Source organism: Myxocyprinus asiaticus, chromosome 1 (genome assembly GCF_019703515.2).
Source record: "Myxocyprinus asiaticus isolate MX2 ecotype Aquarium Trade chromosome 1, UBuf_Myxa_2, whole genome shotgun sequence".
In the NCBI taxonomy this organism is placed as follows: Eukaryota; Metazoa; Chordata; class Actinopteri; order Cypriniformes; family Catostomidae; genus Myxocyprinus; species Myxocyprinus asiaticus.
In genome coordinates this window covers 39990831-40010686 of record NC_059344.1, presented here as the reverse complement: position 1 = coordinate 40010686, position 19856 = coordinate 39990831, and the positions used below count along the sequence as shown (strand labels likewise).

General features: G+C 38.1%; 3 protein-coding genes across 3 annotated transcripts in view; 2 read left to right on the top strand and 1 right to left on the bottom strand.

Moving 5' to 3' along the window:
• abcf2b (ATP-binding cassette, sub-family F (GCN20), member 2b) overlaps window positions 1-19856 on the top strand; it is a 306662-nt gene that overhangs the window by 57278 nt on the left and 229528 nt on the right. The window lies entirely within an intron of this gene.
• Window positions 1166-13360, bottom strand: garem (GRB2 associated, regulator of MAPK1). Its single transcript, XM_051703627.1, has 6 exons — window positions 12767-13360; window positions 10278-10418; window positions 8165-8295; window positions 2984-4171; window positions 2394-2566; window positions 1166-2271 (listed from the first exon to the last, which is right to left on the bottom strand). Exons 1-6 carry the CDS (start codon window positions 12885-12887, stop codon window positions 1422-1424), a joined length of 2604 nt encoding a protein of 867 aa, XP_051559587.1. The 5' UTR covers window positions 12888-13360; the 3' UTR covers window positions 1166-1421.
• On the top strand, window positions 14116-19855 carry ncf2 (neutrophil cytosolic factor 2). The gene is made up of 14 exons (XM_051703764.1): window positions 14116-14369; window positions 14608-14690; window positions 14907-15015; window positions 15244-15378; window positions 16546-16653; window positions 16743-16802; window positions 16925-16968; window positions 17272-17413; window positions 17704-17769; window positions 18013-18114; window positions 18322-18473; window positions 18740-18851; window positions 19043-19151; window positions 19273-19855. The coding sequence occupies exons 1-14, from the start codon at window positions 14196-14198 to the stop codon at window positions 19368-19370; spliced, it is 1494 nt and encodes a 497-aa protein (XP_051559724.1). The 5' UTR covers window positions 14116-14195; the 3' UTR covers window positions 19371-19855.

The following is a 19856-nucleotide window of genomic DNA, read 5'->3' as shown; positions in this document are numbered from 1 at the left end:
AGAGAGTGTGAATACCAAAGAAATAAACTGGTTCCCTCTACAGAAGGTCAACTTTGCTTGCCAGAAGCTAGAGGGAGCTAATCCATCTATTATAACAAGGTAGCTCCAACCACATAACTCTGAAATCCCTTTATTATTGATTTCTGGCAAACAAACAATTTAATGTAGCTCAGTAACTTGCATTAATATATATATATATTTTCCTAATTGTATAATTATTGTACACATTTTGAAACCATTATTAGACAAAATAGGAACATACATACTTTTTGCACTTGTACTGGAATTTATGATGGATAAAAATTTCTAATCATGTTGATTTGTTATTGTTCTAGTGAGAAGCTTTGTTTAGGATTTGAGAAGAACCCTGAATATAAGGACATGCTGGCTGTTGCCCGTGGGGAAGAACAGAGCCCAGCGTAAAGAGGAAGATCTTAGTGTTGAAGATCAGGTAGGCTGCCTGCTTGATCAGGCAAATGACCCCAATATATTGGGCAGGGTATGGTTAGGCTGGGAACCGTGGATTTGAGCCACTTAGTTGGTGACATCAAATGAAAAAGAGGTAGATTTAAACGTTTTATTTTCCCCTCTTAAATTTTGTAAACCCTCTCTCATAAAGTTTGAAGAAACTGCTTTTAGGAACCACAAAATTAATGATTTATCAACCACTGCCAAACTGTGACACTCTAGTCATGCACTAGTAATGTTTAGCAGAACTCGTGTATCAATGTTGAAGGAATCGAATCTTCAAATAAAGCATTCATACTTGTTACACTGGTGCCTCTAAATATAAAACTTATCTGACTAGAAAGGTCGAGAATGAACATGATGGTTCTTGGAGCATTTTCAGTTAATAGCGAGCCAGTGTATTATCAGAAGAACCACTCACATTAATTATTTGGTGCATGGATTTGTTCAAGTTTGGTACGGGATCATTTAATGGAATGAAATAGAGACTTTGTAGATCTTAAATAAAAAAAAAAAGTTAAAAAAAATTCTAAATATAAACGTTAAAACGTGTCGTGTTAAATTGTTGGTCTAAGTAAAGAAACTACCTAAAGAAGTCAATCATCTTTATTGATCAACAACCAAGGAAACTTAGGCCACAGTTAGATTGGGTCAAAATATACTCCAATTTTAAAAGGCTTTGGGTTTGAGCAAAATATTGTGCAGGTACCGTAAGTTTACAGAGAGATTACATATAGTTGGGTACAGGTTAATACACAAAGCAATCAATATTTATATATATTTATATACATGTATACATTAAACAAAATGGCTATTAAAATCATTACAAGAATGTGCATAGCATTTAGATACAAAACTGCCTAATGCAATACTGAAGGGCAATATTTGTGGCCGTCACTGCCACTGCAACGCATTGCATGTGTTTTGCTCTCGACTGGCTTGCTTGTTCAACTTTACATTTTTGGCCTCCAGCCATTAATAAACTGCATGAGTTTCTTCACTTGAAGTTTGCTTAGCTTAAAGTCTTCTGACAAAATCTCCTCTGTTAGCTGCAGGAGCAAATTTCCATCAATTTTTTCATGCACAAACAAAGAAAGAACATCATCTGACAGACCAATGAACCGTAGTGACTTTGAAACTTCCTCAATGGAGAGACCTGATAGGTTGTTCGGTGGTTGCCATGACAACTCTGCGGCTACAGGACAGGAGATTGAGAACACATCTGTAGTGCTGTGATGTGTACTTTCAGACAAGCAGCTTTTGGACTCAAGTTCTATGGCATCAACACTGGCCAAGGTTGTAGTGGGGTCTGCATCTTTCTTTGTATCGTTAGATTTGGGGGTTCTTGGAGGAAAGATAGGGCAGGACTGGCTTTGCTTAGTGTTACATTTCTCTGTGGGTTTGTCTCTGTACATTTCCATGGTGTAGCTGGTGGATTTGGTGCAAAACGGGGCAGGCTGAGAAACCTGTTGTACCTTTGAGTTTGCAGTGCTCCCTTCAAAATTCACCCGCCTCTCGAAGTCAAAGAGGCCTGAAGGACAAACCTTAGGAGTACCAGGGGTCCTCTTCCGAGGATAGCTTGAGTAACTCCGACAGTGGACTGATGCAAAGTCCTCACCTTTATATGAATCAGCCCCACAGAAATCATTTGGCCAGGAAAGGCGCGAAAAAGAGGCATCGATGGAAGGACTAAGGCAAGAGACAGGCTTGGAGCCTTCACTGGCATCTGGTTTGATCCAGTTACAAGGGTAACAAGCATGGTTCTGATCATCTGTCTCACTCAGAGACTCGCCCTCTCCAACTCTATTGAGAGAGAGAAAGAACATGGAAGGGAAAGAGAGGATCATTCAGTCATAATGGAATAAACAAGCTGCAGTTCAAATAAAACTGATGTCCATTCTCAATCAAAAAAGTGCATCTCTCACATGTTGTGTAGGCCAGATGAGTAATAGGATAGTGTTGGGCTTGGGGAGCGGGTATCTGTCTGGCGTGGCTTTGCAGGAAGGTATGGTACTGTGACACTGCTGGTGCCTGCCTGTTGTTTGGAGCTCCGGGGTGGAATCGGCGGTGGATTCAGCAGCCGGCATTCCTCCTTCACCTGCAAAGGTTAAAAAAGGCTTTAAAAATGTGAATAATGAATCAATCTTTACATAATATATATATTTCAAGTGTGGTTAATTACTCTCGAAAGCCAGAAAAAAGCTCTGACTATTTGTAAACTAGGCATAAGAAGCCCAGAAATAGCCTTCGTTTCTACTTGGAATATAATCAGACCAGCAAAGATTGACCAACATGTTAAACAAATAAGTCACTATGTAAGCACAGAATTAACTTTGCTCAGATTTGTTTTTTGATGTACAGACAGATAAAGAGCCTTTAAATCATGAATTTGTTCTTCAGGAGAATCAATAAAATAAAGCCTTTAACAAACACTTCAATTTTAACTTTATATATACACCAATTAACCTAGTAGACTAGAAACTTTTAAGATAAAGACAAGGAAAAATTAACTCACAGCTTCAGACTTGGGAGGCACCGGAGGTGGAGGTAGATTGACATCTGCACTGAGGAGGGCGCTTGTGGGACCTGCTGTTGGGAATGGCAGAACAGTCGTGCAGCCGGAGACAGTAGGGCTTCCTCGGACACCCTTGATGTGATCTAGCACCAGTCCAGGGTTTTTCACATGATCCAACCAAAGCTCCTCATATGGCACGTCTGGTTTCAGTGAGCCTGAAGAACTCTCTAGCAGCTCAGGGAACAGATAATCTGCATCTGGTGGTTCTGATGGCACACAATCTCCACATAAGCTAACACAACCCTGAAGGTTCACCTCACTGTTGCCATGGAGATTGTTGCCATAGACACAGACAGACAGTCGGTGGAACGACTGTGTGAGCTCATCTCGTGCTGAGCTTAGAGAACTTGGCAAATGCACATTTGAGGGGCAGCCATTGCTCCCACTTCCACTGCTGTTGCAGACCATGTTCCCACTTCCAGTTCCAACAACGCTACTTTTTTTCGGGCTCTTGCCATCCTCAATCCAGTCCACCCGCACATCACGGACCGCCCTAGAGTAGTCGTCAATATCAAACTGCTCCTGGCAATAAGCAAACCAGCGGTGGACCACTGTCTCTAGCCAGGCCTCTCCCTGAAGCAGCCCTTCAGGCACCAGTAAACGGGGCAGTGCTGTGGACACGTGCAAGGGGAAGTGCACTGGCAGTATTTTGTTTGAACGTAACGCACAACACACAACCACTGTCTTGGTCTGGATGTTGACCAGCTTGTATCGGTGGCCTTCACGGATCAAATGGAGGTCATGCGGATTACGTGGCGGGCTGCTAGGCACCATGACGTTCACAGGTAACCTGGTCTTCTCCACAATTGTGCGAATGGTGTGTTCCCCTTCCTGCATTTGCAGCTCCAGTGGAGAGCAGGTACTGAAGCGACCTCGGCACTGGAAAGGCAAGCTGATACTCTCGTTGGTGCGGTGGTTCATGCAGATGAGGCATGGCATCTTTCCACGGCCAAGCTTACTGATGGAATTTAGCTTACTGATTCGCTTGAAGATAGTATTGAAGCGTGATTTTTCTCGTGACGTTTTGGCATAAAGGATCTCGGCCTGGCCCATTAGTGTCAACTCATCCCCAGTGCTAAGCGTGATGTTGTACACTTCTGTGTCCTCATTGGACTCTCCTGATGCCATCTGTGAGGCAGACAGCAGTGATATGAATATGAACAGATTGTACCAATTACAATGGATTGTCAGCTCTGCATGCCTTCTGTGGCACCTAAAATGTTTTGTCTAATTAATGCCAGATGCACAGAAGACGTGTAGTTGCCACAGCTTTTGCCACATGAAAATGAATATAGCATGAATTTCCCCATAAAATTAATATACTAATATATATATATACACACACACACACACACACACACACACACACAGTTGAAGCCAGAAGTTTACATACACCTTAGCAAAATATATTTAAACTCAGTTTTTCACAATTCCTGACATTTAATCGTAGAAAACTTTCCATCTCTTAGGTCAGTTAAGATCGCTACTTTATTTTAAGAATGTAAAATGTCAGAATAATAGTAATAATTATTTATTTCAGCTTTTATTTCTTTCATCACATGCCCAGTGGGTCAGAAGTTTAAATACACTTTGTTAGTATTTGGTAGCATTGCCTTTAAATTGTTTAACTTAGGTCAAATGTTTTGGGTAGCCTTCCACAAGCTTCTCACAATAAGTTGCTGGAATTATGGCCCATTCCTCCAGGCAGAACTGGTGTAAGTCAGGTTTGTATGCCTCCTTGGTTGCACACGCTTTTTCAGTTCTGCCCACAAATTTTCTATCAGATTGAGGATAGGGATTTGTGATGGCCACTCCAATACCTTGACTTTGTTGTCCTTAAGCCATTTTGCCACAACTTTGGAGGTATGCTTTGGGTCATTGTCCATTTGGAAGAATCATTTGCGACCGAGCTTTAACTTCATGGCTGATGTCTTGAGATTTAGCTTCAATATATCCACATAATTTTCCTTCCTCATGATGCCATCTATTTTGTGAAGTGCACCAGTCCCTCCTGCAGCAAAGCACCCCCACAACATGATGCTGGCACCCCCATGCTTCACGGTTGGGATGGTGTTCTTCAGCTTGCAAGCCTCACCCTTTTTCCTCCAAACATAATGATGGTCATTATGGCCAAAAAGTTACATTTTTGTTTCATCAGACAAGAGGAAATTTCTCCAAAAAGTAAGATCTTTATACCCATGTGTACTTACAAACTGTAGTCTGGCTTTTTCATGGCGGTTTTGGAGCAGTGGCTTCTTCCTTGATAAGCAGCCTTTTAGGTTATGTCGATATAGGACTCGTATTACTGTGGATATAGATACTTGTCTACCTGTTTCCTCCAGCATCTTCACAAGGTCCTTTGCTGTTTTTCTGGGATTGATTTGCACTTTTCACATTAAAATACATTTATCTCTAGGAGACAGAATGCATCACCTTCCTGAGCGATATGATGGCTGTGCGGCCCCATGATGTTTATACTTGCGTACTATTGTTTGTACAGATGAACGTGGTACCTTAAGGCATTTGGAAATTGCTCCCATTGATAAACCAGACTTGTGAAGGTCCACAATTAATTTTTTTATTTTTTTTAGGTCTTGGCTGATTTCTTTCGATTTTCCTATGATATCAAGCAGAGGTACACATCCAGTTGACTCCAATTTGCCAGTTAGCCTGTCAGAAGCTAAATGACATAATTTTCGGGAATTTTCCAAGCTGCTTAACGGCAGAGTTATCTTAGTGAATGTAAACTTCTGACCCACTGGAACTGTGATATATGACTTCAACCAAAGTGTATGTAAACTTCTGACTTCAACTGTGTGTGTGTGTGTGTGTGTGTGTGTGTGTGTGTGTACACACACACACACACACACACCCACCAGCCAGCCACAACCTTAAAACCACCTGCCTAATATTGTGTAGGTCCCCCTTGTGCCGCCAATAAAAGTGCCAACCCGCAGTTACAGAAATACTCAAACCAGCCCGTCTGGCACCAACAATCATGCCACGGTCCAAATCAATGAGATCACATTTTTTTCCCCATTCTGATGGTTGATGTGAACATTAACTGAAGCTCCTGAACCGTATCTGCATGATTTTATGCACTGCTGCCACACGATTGGATGATTAGATAGTCGCATTGATGATTGTTGGTGCCAGATGAGCTGGTTTGAGTATTTCTGTAACTGCTGATCAGAATGCTATTCTGAGTTGCAGGTTGGTGCTGTTTTGGCAACACGAGGGGAACCTACACAATATTAGGCAGGTGGTTTTAATGTTGTGGCTGATTGGTGTATATATACAGTTGAATTCAGAAGTTTACATACACTTAGGTTGAAGTCATTAAAACTCATTTTTTAACCACTCCACAGATTTAATATTAGCAAACTATAGTTTTGGCAAGTTGTTTAGGACATCTACTTTGTGCATGACACGAGTAATTTTTCCAACAATTGTTTACAAACAGATTGTTTCACTTTTAATTGACTTTATCACAATTCCAGTGTGAAAAGTTTACATACACTAAGTTAACTGTGCCTTTAAGCAGCTTGGAAAATTTCAGAAAATTAGGTCAAGCCTTTAGACAATTAGCCAATTAGCTTATGATAGGAGGTGTACTGAATTGGAGGTGTACCTGTGGATGTATTTTAAGGCCTACATTCAAACTCAGTGCTTCTTTGCATCATGGGAAAATCAATAAAAATCAACCAAGACCTCAAAAAAAATAAAAAAAAAATAAATAAAAATTTGTGGACTTCCACAAGTCTGGTTCATCCTTGGGAGCAATTTCCAAACACCTGAAGGTACCATTTTCATCTGTACAAACAATAGTATGCAAGTATAAACAACATGGGACCACGCAGCCATCATACCGCTCAGGAAGGAGACACATTCTGTCTCCTAGAGATTAACTTAGTTTGGTGCGAAAAGTGCAAATCAATCACAGAACAACAGCAACCTTGTGAAGATGCTGGAGGAAACAGGTAGACGAGTATCTATATCCACAGTAAAACAAGTCCTATATCGACATAGCCTGAAAGGCTGCTCAGCAAGGAAGAAGCCATTGCTACAGTTTGCAAGTGCACATGGGGACAAAGATCTTACTTTTTGGAGAAATGTCCTCTGGTCTGATGAATTTTTTTTTTAACTGTTTGGCCATAATGACCATCGTTATGTTTGGAGGAAAAAGGGTGAGGCTTGCAAGCCAAAGAACACCATCCCAACCGTGAAGCATGGGGGTGGCAGCATCATGTTGTGGAGGTGCTTTGCTGCAGGAGGGACTGGTGCATTTCCCAAAATAGATGGCATCATGAGGAAGGAAAATTATATGGATATATTGAAGCAACATCTCAAGATGTCAGCCAGGAAGTTAAAGCTCGGTCGCAAATGGTTCTTCCAAATGGACAATGACCCCAAGCATACCTCCAAAGTTGTGGCAAAATGGCTTAAGGACAACAAAGTCAAGGTATTGGAGTGGCCATCTCACAGCCCTGACCACAATCCGATTTGTGGGCAGAACTGAAAAAGTGTGTGCGAGCAAGGAGGCCTACAAACCTGACTCAGTTACACTAGTTCTATCTGGAGGAATGGGCCAAAATTCCAGCAACTTATTGTGAGAAGCTGGAATGCTAACCAAAACGTTTGACCCAAGTTAAACAATTTAAAGGCAATGCTACCAAATACTAACAAAGTGTATGTAAACTTCTGACCTACTGGAATGTGATAAAAGAAATAAAAGCTGAAATAAATCATTCTCTCTACCATTATTCTGACATTTCACATTCTTAAAATGAAGTAGTGATCCTAACTGACCTAAGACAGGAAAAGTTTTCTACGATTATATGTCAGGCATTGTGAAAAACTGAGTTTAAATGTATTTGGCTAAGGTGTATGTAAACTTCTGACTTCAACTGTACAGTATATATTAAAAACACAGTAAGAGCAATGGAAGGTTTGTTTTAGATCCAGTGTAACCCCACTTTTGCACTAGACTAGAAATGGTAGCTATTTACAGAAAAATACAATGCCTGAGAATCCTTCTACTAAAGGCATATGACATTATGCTAGCTCTAAGACATAATAGTGTAGCATAATAGTGTTTCTGCTGTGTGCAGAAAACCAGACCTTGACATTGAAGGTTATTTCCTCCATGACATACACTCGCTCAGGGAATGCTTTGGCCACCTCCTCCACACTGTTGAAATAATGAACAGGCTCCTTAATGTCCCTGTCCTGCTCCAGCAGCTTAAACTGACCTGCGACAAACAATAGAACAGTGCCATATGGAACTTTCAAGTTTATTTTTTCATGCAATTGCAACTCTTCTTCTTACAAAAAATAAATAAATAAAAAAAAATCTCAATCCATTCTTTTAACACTGTCTCTCACCTTCTTCATGTTGCTTTGGATAAAAGTGTCTGCTTAATGAATAAATGTAAATATTTTAGTATGTAATAATTTCATGGTCTTTCCAACTTGTTTTGTTCACTGAATGCCTTTGCTGTAATGATGGCCAAAATTGTTTTACAAGGTTAAATATAGGGATATCCCGATACCATTTTTTTGTGAATGAGTACAATACTTCATTTTTGGTACTCGCCAATACTGAGTCCTATACCTGTTTTTTTTTTTTTCTGTTTTTTTCTCTGAACTCCATATCAACAGTTTATTTCAATTTTATCATCAAAATGGTGTTTGAATAAATGAATGAATTAAAACTTTAATCAAATGAAAATATAACAATTCATTTTCAACATAATTTTGTATTATTGACTATCAAATGAAGTGCTTATATAGAACCTCACAGCACAATCCAAAATACAACTTGTTATATTTAAAAAAAAGTGCTGCATTACACAGCATTTATTATTATTAGTATTAGTAGTATTACAGTGAATATTACATAACTTTACAGTAGTGATATATTTCTGTCATACTTTTTTCCTATAAATGTACCTTTAATTTTGATGGAGCTTTAATTTTGAAGTGTTTCTGTGTTGTTTTGACCAAGGAGCTCTGATATAATCAGAATCAGAATGAGTTTTATTGCCAAGTGTGCTTACACATACAAGGAATTTGTCTTGGTGACAGGAGCTTCCAGTACACAACAATACAAAACAGCAATAAGACTTTTAAAAAATAATTAAAATTGAATAAAAAATAGAAAACTGACTGGAAAAAGATTACTAACCACAGGACAAACAAACATAAACAACAAAACAATAGAAGCGCTCCACACCGAGGAGGCCATCTGCGGCACCATCATGTATAATCCAGTTACGATGGCAGCTTCCCACTCTGGAAAAGCCGGTCGCTACGTGACTCAAAGTGATTATTAAACTGCAAAAGGCAGCTATTTAATTAAATAAGTATGTACTCTGTATATGCCTCGCGCTACAACTTGAATTTGCACTCTGTTTACTGTCATCTGCTACAAACAGAGTGTGCGATGCTCATGATGGAGTTTTCCCTGTATGAGACTTATAGTGGCCTTGAGCAGGTATGAGCAGCCAATGTCAGCACAACACTGTCTCCACGTATTCACAAGCGCTCACATTTGAATTATATGCAAACTATATATTTATCTCATTAAATTGCAGCTTTTGCAGTTAAATAATCTCACTAGGACATAACGTGATTTAAATTTGTGGACTGAATGATTACGTAATGACATTCATACATAAGATGGTATCGGAAAATTTGTACGAGTAAATGAGGCGATACCAGTATCGGGACATCCCTAGTTAAATATACATTCCAAGTAGATGAGTGCTAAAAATAATATATTTATATTTATTTGGTCTACTAAATGACTAATTTTTCTTTGCTTTAAACATACACCGATCAGCCACAACATTAAAACTACCTGCCTAATATTGTGTAGTCTATATTTTACATAGATATTTAATTTGACCACTATGAATAGAATCTAAAGTGGATTAATTCAAAAGGTATTGACCAAGGTCTTCATTCCCTTTAAACTTAAGTGGTCAAACAACCCTCTCAATAGGTAGAGGGATGTCAATATGAGGAGACCAATTAGCAAATGAACTGCCAAGTTTAAGCTATGGGAAATGCTGCACCACTAAAAGGTTTTCTTTCTTTTTTTTTTTTTTTTTTTTTTGCTCTTTTTGTTAACTGGGTAGCATTAAAATAATGTTTGTTCCCTTTTCCTTCATATTAAAAATACAAAAGGTGTTCCTACATAGCCTGCACCACAACAATTGTGTGGCCTCACCCTCATAATGGACAGGGATCTCGATTTTCGGTCCAATGACATAATGTCCCTCCTCTAGGCTATGGGCGGTGATTGTGGTCCACTGCCGACATGAATGGATCAAGAGGTAGTCATTTTCTCTCAGCCCTTCCACCGATTCCCCTGTGGTGAAAGACAAACCATTCACATATCACATCAGTATGAAACAGTGACCTTAGTGTATAGTTAGGATGTGCCACAATCTTTGACAATTCCACAAGTCGTCCAATAACTGAATAGTCAATTAGTGGGGTCGATTACTCATATGAATATTTTTAGTGGTGGTGGTTTTAATGGGAGATGCAATTCTCAAATTAACAGAGACGCAACTTCTTGGAGAGTTTTTTTGCGTGGAGATAACTTGCTGAGCTTAAAAGTGAATAATAAAGTCAGCATATTAAAACCTTCCGAAAGAGGTGTTTCTTAATGCTTTAAGTTTCCAATCCATGTATGCACCACTGATGTTTCAGCCATTAAAGCATTGCATCAACAATACATTTCAAGTCGCTCACTGTTGGATGTTAAATCCTTTCCTATGAGTAATGTTCCTGTATTTGTGAGGTGCTTTAGAGAGATTAAAGTCTTCTACTGATTCTTTCTGACAATGCTTAAATAAATACAGTATAAAAGGTTTAAACTGCTTGATGTCTGAATTAGATGTGAACCAACAGTATTATCTTGCAATTATGCACATTTGAATGCGCAGCAAGGATCACCCTGATGCACTGCGGGTACATTGAAGCATGTCATTTTGCATTCAGGATGTGCACAAGTGGTTTTGTGTTGCTCTGTATAGGAGCCTTTCTTATTTCTTACCTCTCTTACTTTGGTAGTTTTGTGCAATAAGATGTTATATTTATTTAGCCTATTTATTTGTTGAATATTCACAAGCTGTTGACCATGATGAAGTGCAGCGCTTAGCGTCCGTATACCACTGGAAATGTGTCTGATCGGGGTCACATGAATATAATTGAGCCTAATTATATACCTATCTGACTTACTAGTCGATTATAAAAATTGGCAGTTTTGCACATCCCATAGTGTATAGTTTTGTCAAGAAATATGGAAATCATAGAATAGCACAAAAGAGCTTTACAAAGAGGAAAAAGATATATTGTATGCTCAAAACAATGAACTTTACTTAGGTTATGATTAAGAATACAACAAATACCATTCAAAGTACACACAGATTTAAATCACAGCAGGTGCAAATAACAAGAAATTGCACTTAGATAAAAGGTGTCAACATGAGGGTCAGCGCACAAAAAGAAAATAAATAAAAAAATAAATTCTGACTATATAATATCTGAATGTAGCAAACTCACATAATACAGATTACAGTATTATATGAGGGGTGAGATAAAGGGGTCATCTGGCTGTCTGCTGTACACAGTGAGCACCTATAAGGGTTCAGAATCAGTTACTGAGTCAGTTCTAATGATAGTGCCACAGTTCTCATAATGATCAAGTTCCCCTGACATTACCCTCCTCCGTGGGCGTAGAATACACGGGGGGGTGCGGGGTAAATAATTTCACTAGGACATCACGTTATGTCCTAGTGATTATTATTCAATGACATGTCCCCCTCATTTTCAATAAAACCAAAGTTCGTCCCCCACACTTTTTCACAGGGCAAATGTATTTACGCTGTGTCTTTCATACAGCAAATGTCTAAATGTGTAAATGCAAAAGTTAAAATTAACTGGTCAATCATGTAATTAATTCAGTTAAAAAAATGTAATCGATTGGGAGCCTTAAAAATATATCTTATATATTTATGTATGTCTTGCGCTAATCGTTCTGTCCCCCTCACTTTTTAAATGATTGCTACGCCCCTGCCCTCCTCCATATTTACACACTGCAGAAAGAGATCACACTCATCAGAACTCAACTTTTTGCTTGCATTTCTATCGTTTTTATAATAAAACAATGTTAAAAAAAAAATATTTATATTATTTGTTTGTGCATAATGCTCGAATTTCTTTTTTCTTTAATGTAAAGAGCACCTCGTTGTTGTGTTGCTGAGCTACATGCCTTGTAGTAACGAAAAATGTTTTTATGAAAAACAATGTTATGAGGCCAGGCCAGTGTTTTGAATGTGAGCAGGACGGACTGCTTGCAGTCCGTTATTAAACTCAGCTTGTCTGGCCTCTGGCTAGTTTGCGTTAGCTTGCTAACATCTGTGCCTCTCTTGGTCGTCTTTTGTTTAGCTACGCGATCCGTAACTGAGTCGGAACAGTGCACAATACATCCACTTTAACGCCTACGATGTAAATAATGACAGTAAAGTCGCCGGTTTAAAGTGCTCATCCGTAAGTGCTCTATAAGTGAAAAGTAGCGTTAGCCTAGCGCGCTAAGCGGCTAATTATTGGAATTCCGCAGGAGCGCATCTGCACAAAACAGCAACACAACACCACCTGATTTCTGCAACACATTACGCTTTAAAAGACACGACATGTGACAAATCTTACCGCTGTCCAACTTTACAATCTGTGGTAGTCTGTAGGCACTAACAAGTCTATCCAGGGGCAGTGTCGTCGTGCTCCATGTTACATCTTTCAAACTGTTGTACAGCATTAATCCAAGGTCCATGTTAGCTTGCTAACATCGGCACGTTAATCTGCCACCACATGCATCTGCAGTGAAGAACGGCTCTTTCATGGAGAAAGCTGCGTTAGATGTTCTTTTGTTTACTTAAAGGCAACCGCGGGTTGTTGTGTAGCCATGTCAGCCAACTGTCTATTTACACTGACAGGAAATGCCATGTCTCCCAATCCGCACAGATGTCGGAGTTGGAGTGGCTGTTTCCTCTTCCCTGCCGCTCGTGCGGTTGCTCGGGCAACAAGCGCCATATTGGCTGCACCTGAGACTTCTCCTCAATTAAAAACCTGTGAACTTGTCTTCTTCATGGTGCTGGGCTGCTTTAGAATCAAATCTGTGCATCTAATGTAATTCTGTTTTGCAGGCTGATGAGAACCAGCTCTCGTGATTAATAGGAGTGTGTAATACATCTGGGTAGGGTTGCACCTGCTGTGCGTAAGGTCTCACTTAAATTGGGATGTAAAGTTCACACTAAGGGCTTATTAACTACTAGTTAGCTTGATTAGGTTCTTAAGGCAAGACTTAAATAGTAGGTCGTAAGCTCTCCGTAAAGTAATGCGTAGTCGCATAATATGACGTTTACCTGTATTTATCCAATAAACAGCCTTCATATTTGTACACAGAAGTGTTAAAAAGCCGTGAACTTAAGTTTTATCTCGTTACGGTTGATGTTCAAACCTTGTTTGCTCACGTAACTGTCAGTTGTAATAAATTATATCCCCATTAAAATACAATACGTAACAAAACGAGATTTGATCAATTGTATTTTTGCCCTGTGTAAATAAATAACAATATATAGGAACTATCTAAAATAAATAAGAGGTGATAAATAAATACTAATACAACAGGCTGGAAAAAATAGACATTTATTCATCTTAATATCTCCATTTCCATTATGTCTGTCACGGGGTTGAGAACAAAAGTCCAAATAAAACAAAATAGAAAATAATGAAAGAGCTTTGATGCCTGTGGTGGGAAATAATGATTTGTTGGAGGTTTAAGAAGTGCCTAATGTTGTGGAATATTCAGACAATTAATCAAATGAAGTTAATATATATATATATATGTTTTCAAGTTGAAATATTAGCAAAACCCAAGATGACCCAACTTAAAAAGTGAACTGACTCAACTGCCAAGTGAGGAAACAACAAATAATGAACCAGGTGACTTAGTACTTCCTCTTTCACAGTGCAAAGGGTTGGGCTTATTCTCCAAGTAAAGTTTCAGATTCCCTCTCATCTGTTCATAACCGAGTAGAACAGCTTTCTTTTGTTCATTGTCAAAGTCATTCAAGGGAGGATGTCATTTGTAAGCACTCTTCGTCAGTGGGATGAGGCTGTGGCATGTGTGGAGCAAAGAGACACAGACTCTGCTCTTAGGATATTCCTCAACATCGAAGAGAAAAACTCCAAAATCGCCTTCAACATTGGCTGTCTTTATCTGAACAACAATGAGTTGGATGAGGCCGAAAAGGTGATTGTATGAAAGACATTTTATCTTTTATGAAATCATACAAAAGCACTATTACCTGGCAGGTTCTTTGTTAAATGAGACTGTTGAGTGTTATAAGCAAATTGTAGAGTTCTGTGAAGACTGATTTGAGAATTTTTTTTTTTTTTTTTTTGCTATTTAAAAAGTGCGTCACTGCAAAAAGGAAGTAAAAGTGGTTTCATTGTTAATGAGGAAATTTTTTGCTGTTACACGTCTGAAGGCTTTTGATGGAAGTATCGGCAGAGATGAACACCTGGCTGTGGCCTTCTTTCAGAGGGGAGTTACATTCTACAAAAAGGAAAAGTAAGGCCATTACCATCTCATACATAAATATTTTATTAAATTCTGATCATTTAAGAGGTTGGTCTGGTTTTGAAATTACTTCCTGTCTCCAGAAAACACCACATTCTGTTGTAATCATATTTTGTAAAACACTGCATCATGCTCAGTTGAATGACAATCTTTGGAATGATAAAAAGTCCTAATGTCTTATTAACATGTACATAATTGTATCTTCAGGTTTGAAGAGTCTCTTCTAGATTTTCAGCAGGCTTTTAAGCAGTTACGAGGAAATCAGCTAATAGACTACAAACCTCTGGGGCTGAGATATAAACTATACGCCTGTGAGGTAAGAGCAGTATCATGCAGTGCGTGTGTGTAAGTATTGTTTTCTCCTGTATTGATTGATTGAGTTTTATTTTTTATTTAGGAAATTCATAATTCTTTTCATTAATAGCTGTAATGTGTATGACACAAGATTTAGCTAAAGATGAACCCAAGAGTCTAATCAACAAACTACTGATACTGCTACCACTCCATTCTCTGATTCAGCCATTATGTCCCACCCTACATTTAGGTGCTACATAACATGGGATTGGTACAGGCCCAGTTGGGAAAATGGGAGAAAGCTCAAGAGAACCTTCTTACTGCACTGAACTTTAGAGCAGAAGCCAAGTTCAGCCATATTGACCTCGCCCTGGATGCCATACTGGTCTGTAGACCTCCTGAAGTTGTTTCACAAGTGTTAGTAGCAGATGTGCCCCTTTAAAAACATTGAGTTTTTCTCTAAATTAATTTTTAGGGTCTGAGGAAACAAAATCCTCTGGAAATCTAAACATGTTCCATGACTCTTATATGTACAGTATTTTTGTTCAGAGTGACTATTTGCACTAGGTGTAAATAGCTCTTGCCACACAGCATGGCTATTTGCACTCAAATAGTCTGGTGGAAACACTAAAATTAAATATTGTGCCTTCAAGTGTCACTTCAATGGCGTGGTGTGTAAAGACATTGTGGATGTGTTATTCTCGAACGGATGAGCTGGGTTCAGTTCACCCATTTGTCCCAGTTTTTCCCCATCCTGTTTCCTGTCTCCACTCTTAATATTTCCTTAAATACTACTTATAGTAATAAATAAAAATTAATATAAAGGTTGATTTCCTCGCAGTGATTGCACTGTGAAGGTCTGGGAGTTCAGAGAAAGGTGTTAACCTTTGTTTTACTATAGTAATATTTTATAACCATGTTTTTTTGTGTGGAAGTTTTAATGCAATTAACCATGATGGTACTACAGTAATATGGTGTTCATATAGTAACCATTTTAAATTTTGTGGTTACTATGATTTTTACTACAAAATACCATGGTGATACTATGGTTAATGTAGTAAAACCATGGCTAATTATTGTAAGGGAAGGTTAGGGTCAGGTTTAGGGGCAGGGGTTGGTGTAGGGTGTCTGTGGGACTTTAAGTAAACACAATAAACATGTTGTAGTGATGCCCCATTACTGTATGTTAGTATTTAATTAGGGGTGAAAATTGCATCTAACACTATTTACACGTAGTGCAAATTACCTCTGTCATTTCCTTTGAAACAATATTGTACAGAGCACTGCCAGTTTCACCAGTTACATTTGATTGCATAATCACTGGTTCTGGTTAAGTTTTGTGGGAAGCTGTGTAAGTTACAGTAATGACAACTCACAAGATCAATGACTTTTACTCAGTGGAAACTCATCCTTCTATTAGTGAGGATGTGTCATTCTTTTTAAGCACTTGAATGACAAATGTAAATGACACATTTTGTGCAAAACATGAATTGTATGCCATGGTTGTCTTGATGCAGTGTTTTAAAAATGCTGCCACATTTCCTCTTTACAGAAGCAGAAGCTCTTTTCTCTGGCAGAGATTAAAGCAGGGCTGCTATTTAAACCCAATAAGCACTATGTGGCAGAGCTGGAGAAAAAGGACTATCTTGGAAAAGCTAAGGTACCTGCCATCAACATTAATCAATAAATCAATGTGCAATGTCCAGTATTTGGCCAGTAAATTAGACTATTTTTGTTTTTTTCTCACAGGTTGTGTCCTCTGTTGTACCTGCTGATCAGTTCTCTGGTTTTGCCCCACTGCAACCTCAAGTATGTAATGTAATTTGATAACAATATGAAGAAAAAATACAAGAGTTTTGAAAATATGCTTAAAACAGGCTTCAAAGACAACAGGGCATCTTTCCTAAAATAAATAAATGTGTATTGTTTAGGTTGATAATATTCCTTCTACACCAAAAGTGCCAGAAGTCCTGAGGTAAGTCTAGTTAAATCTGTGGTGGCCACTAGTAAAGGTCAAAATAAGGTCCAATATCTTTAAAAAAAAACAAAAAAAAAAAAAAACATTATTTAATGCATCTTATAGCTCACCTTAACTGGCTATTCCTTTGTACTACAGCACTGTTACATGGTGTTCTCATCAGATTTTGAGGCCTAGCTTAGTATAACATCAATGTAACTTTGTTGGATTTGCCATTTATGTGATATGAACTTTATTCTTCATTTTAATTCATTTTTAAGTGTCTGCTAAGAAAATAAATGACAATGTCATAATGAACAGGGCACTTGAAGGTGAGCCACACACTGTTCTTTATGAATTTGTTCCTGAGACTAAAGAAGAGTTGGCTGTGTTTCCTGGTAACATAGTCTTTGTTCTTCAGAAAGGAGCTGACAACTGGGCATCTGTTGTTTTCAATGAAAAGGTAGTTTTTGGCTTTAAATTTTAATCATTTTTATTTTATTTTTTTTACATTTTGGCACTTTTTGTAACATTATGAGCACCAAAGTGGAAGGAAATAGTGTTAAAAAGTTTATGTGTGCATTAACTTAATGTGTGCATTTCACTTACAGTACTGTACTTCACCTAGTGTAGGGCAAAATCTCGTATTACACATGACAGAAAGATTATTCCAATAACATATTAAATTCACCATGTTCATAAGAGAGATGATAATGTCCTGTTTTCTGTTTTATTTTTGGGGGGTATTTCCAGCGAGGTCTTGTTCCTTATAATTTCCTAGAACCTTTGGATATTACAATGACATCAAAACCAATGCAGGTAATTGCCTTTTGAACAAAATTCCTAAAACTTGGCCATTGGCGTAAAGGCACAGAGATAAAAAATGTTTTGTTATTTAAACTACTTAGTTACACATAACCTATTATGTTATTCTTTGTTGCGAATCCTGTCTTGATTCTGTCCTCAAAAAGCTATTATTTTCCCATCACACTTGGTTGAGCTATATTAAAACTTTTTTGTTGTCCAGTGACATTAACAAACTTCAAATGTAACCTCTTTCAGATTGAAGAATTAAATGAAAACGATGATATACCAGCTCCACCAAGAAGAGCACCACCTAGTAAACCAGAGAGTACAGAAGGCCTGAAGACTGTTAAAGCTGAGGTTCATTATTCACAACATAATCCTAACACTTCATGATCCTTTACCATCTTTTGTCTGTAAACTTAAATAAACTTGCATAACTATCAAACAATGGTTATGTAACTCAAGTGCCCAACTTATAATTAGATATGCCGCTCACTGCCATTGTAAACACAATGACTATAATATATTCGAGTAATTTCTCATAATGTACTTTATTCCTTGCAGGCTAATAACACTGGGAATTTCTCAGGCTGTATTGTGAAAGTGCACTTTCAGTTCACCATAGCAATCTGTATTGCACATGGACAATCATATGGGGTCATTCTTCAGATGATAAGCTCTAAACTTAAGCTGCCTGCATCAGCACTAACTTTACGGTAACTAAAGTTGTAGAACATTCCCAACACAGTATTAAACAAAATCATACAACTGTTTGAATTAAATGCACAGAGCACCACCATATGTTCAGTTTCCAAATGATCATTGAGCAGAATTTCTCAATTAGCTCAGTTATTGGCTGTTGTAATATAATACAATTATATTGTGCAAGTTAATCTCTCACTATGTTCCTCATGTGAATGTGATAAAGGATAAATGGAAAACTGGTGAACTATACACTAGTAAGCTGAGTTGTACTTTTCAGTTATGCCAAGGAAGACTCAAATGAGAAAGTGACTATTGAGGACTCTGAAATGGAGGCTGTGTGGAATAGTGTGAATGATGACCGTCTTACGCTCTGGTGCTCAGTTTCCGAGGTAGTACAACAGCCTGGCTAAGCTACACTCACACAGAATGACAGTATAACAGTGTGAAAGTAGGACTGATTGCTACACCTTATCAATAATATTAAAGACCATAATAACATCTAAAGCCATCCAGCTTTGTCTGTAAACTAAACCTAGGTCTTTGCTGTCACCCCCAATAATATTGTCTAAAAAAATTTAAGGGTAAAAGTGTGTCTCCTGAGAAAGTGGTGGCCCTTTACTCTTATGAAGCCTCCACCCCAGAAGATTTGGATTTCAAACAGGGAAATGTCATTACAGTCCTTTCAAAAGGTAGGAACTGACATTGTGTTACTTATTAATTCACTAATGTGGCCATAAAATGTAGTATTTCTGTGAATATGAATTCATCACTAAAGAATTTTGTGACTTTTATATCATTTTTATTTTTCAGTCAATGAAGAGTGGCTTGAGGGTCAATGCAATGGAAAGAGCGGCATATTTCCGTCATCCTTTGTTAAAGCACTTAATGGGGACCGGCAATGTGAATGAATCAACATTCATCCAACAAGGCCTAAATCAACAGTTTCAACTAATATCTAGACTTCTACACATTTCTCCTGCTTCTCTTTGCTGATCGTTTGGGATAAACCCACACAAGTATTATTTTCAGGACTAAATTCAAGCCAGAGTTTGCTTCTGTACTTTGTAAGTCACTCAACTCTTGAAGATTAAACAGTTAATTCATTTAGAGGCAGAATAATTTACATTTTCCTCTGATAATTCAATTAGCTTTCTACAGTTTGCGACAAGATTGGTAACATACCATGGAAGGAACATACTTTGTTTAAAAAAAAAAAAACCTAACTTGATATTAATTAGGAACAGCAAGCCTTATCATGGATTAAAACATGTCCTCAAGTATTATGGGAAATATAATACATAATCTTCAATTTATTGATGTGATTTGTCAGTGCATGACTAACAGTGTATTAAAGCAGTCCTTTGACGTCATCCTTTTACAGTCCAATAGGAAAT

Coding starts and splice junctions, on each gene's coding strand:
- garem (XM_051703627.1), bottom strand. CDS start 12,887: ATGGACCTTGGATTAATGCTGTACAACAGTTTGAAAGATGTAACATGG. Junction 10,419..12,766: donor GATTGTAAAGTTGGACAGCG/GTAAGATTTGTC, acceptor CTTTCACCACAG/GGGAATCGGTGGAAGGGCTG. Junction 8,296..10,277: donor GATCCCTGTCCATTATGAGG/GTGAGGCCACAC, acceptor TGTTTGTCGCAG/GTCAGTTTAAGCTGCTGGAG.
- ncf2 (XM_051703764.1), top strand. CDS start 14,196: ATGTCATTTGTAAGCACTCTTCGTCAGTGGGATGAGGCTGTGGCATGT. Junction 14,370..14,607: donor AGTTGGATGAGGCCGAAAAG/GTGATTGTATGA, acceptor ACACGTCTGAAG/GCTTTTGATGGAAGTATCGG. Junction 16,969..17,271: donor AAAGTGCCAGAAGTCCTGAG/GTAAGTCTAGTT, acceptor CATAATGAACAG/GGCACTTGAAGGTGAGCCAC.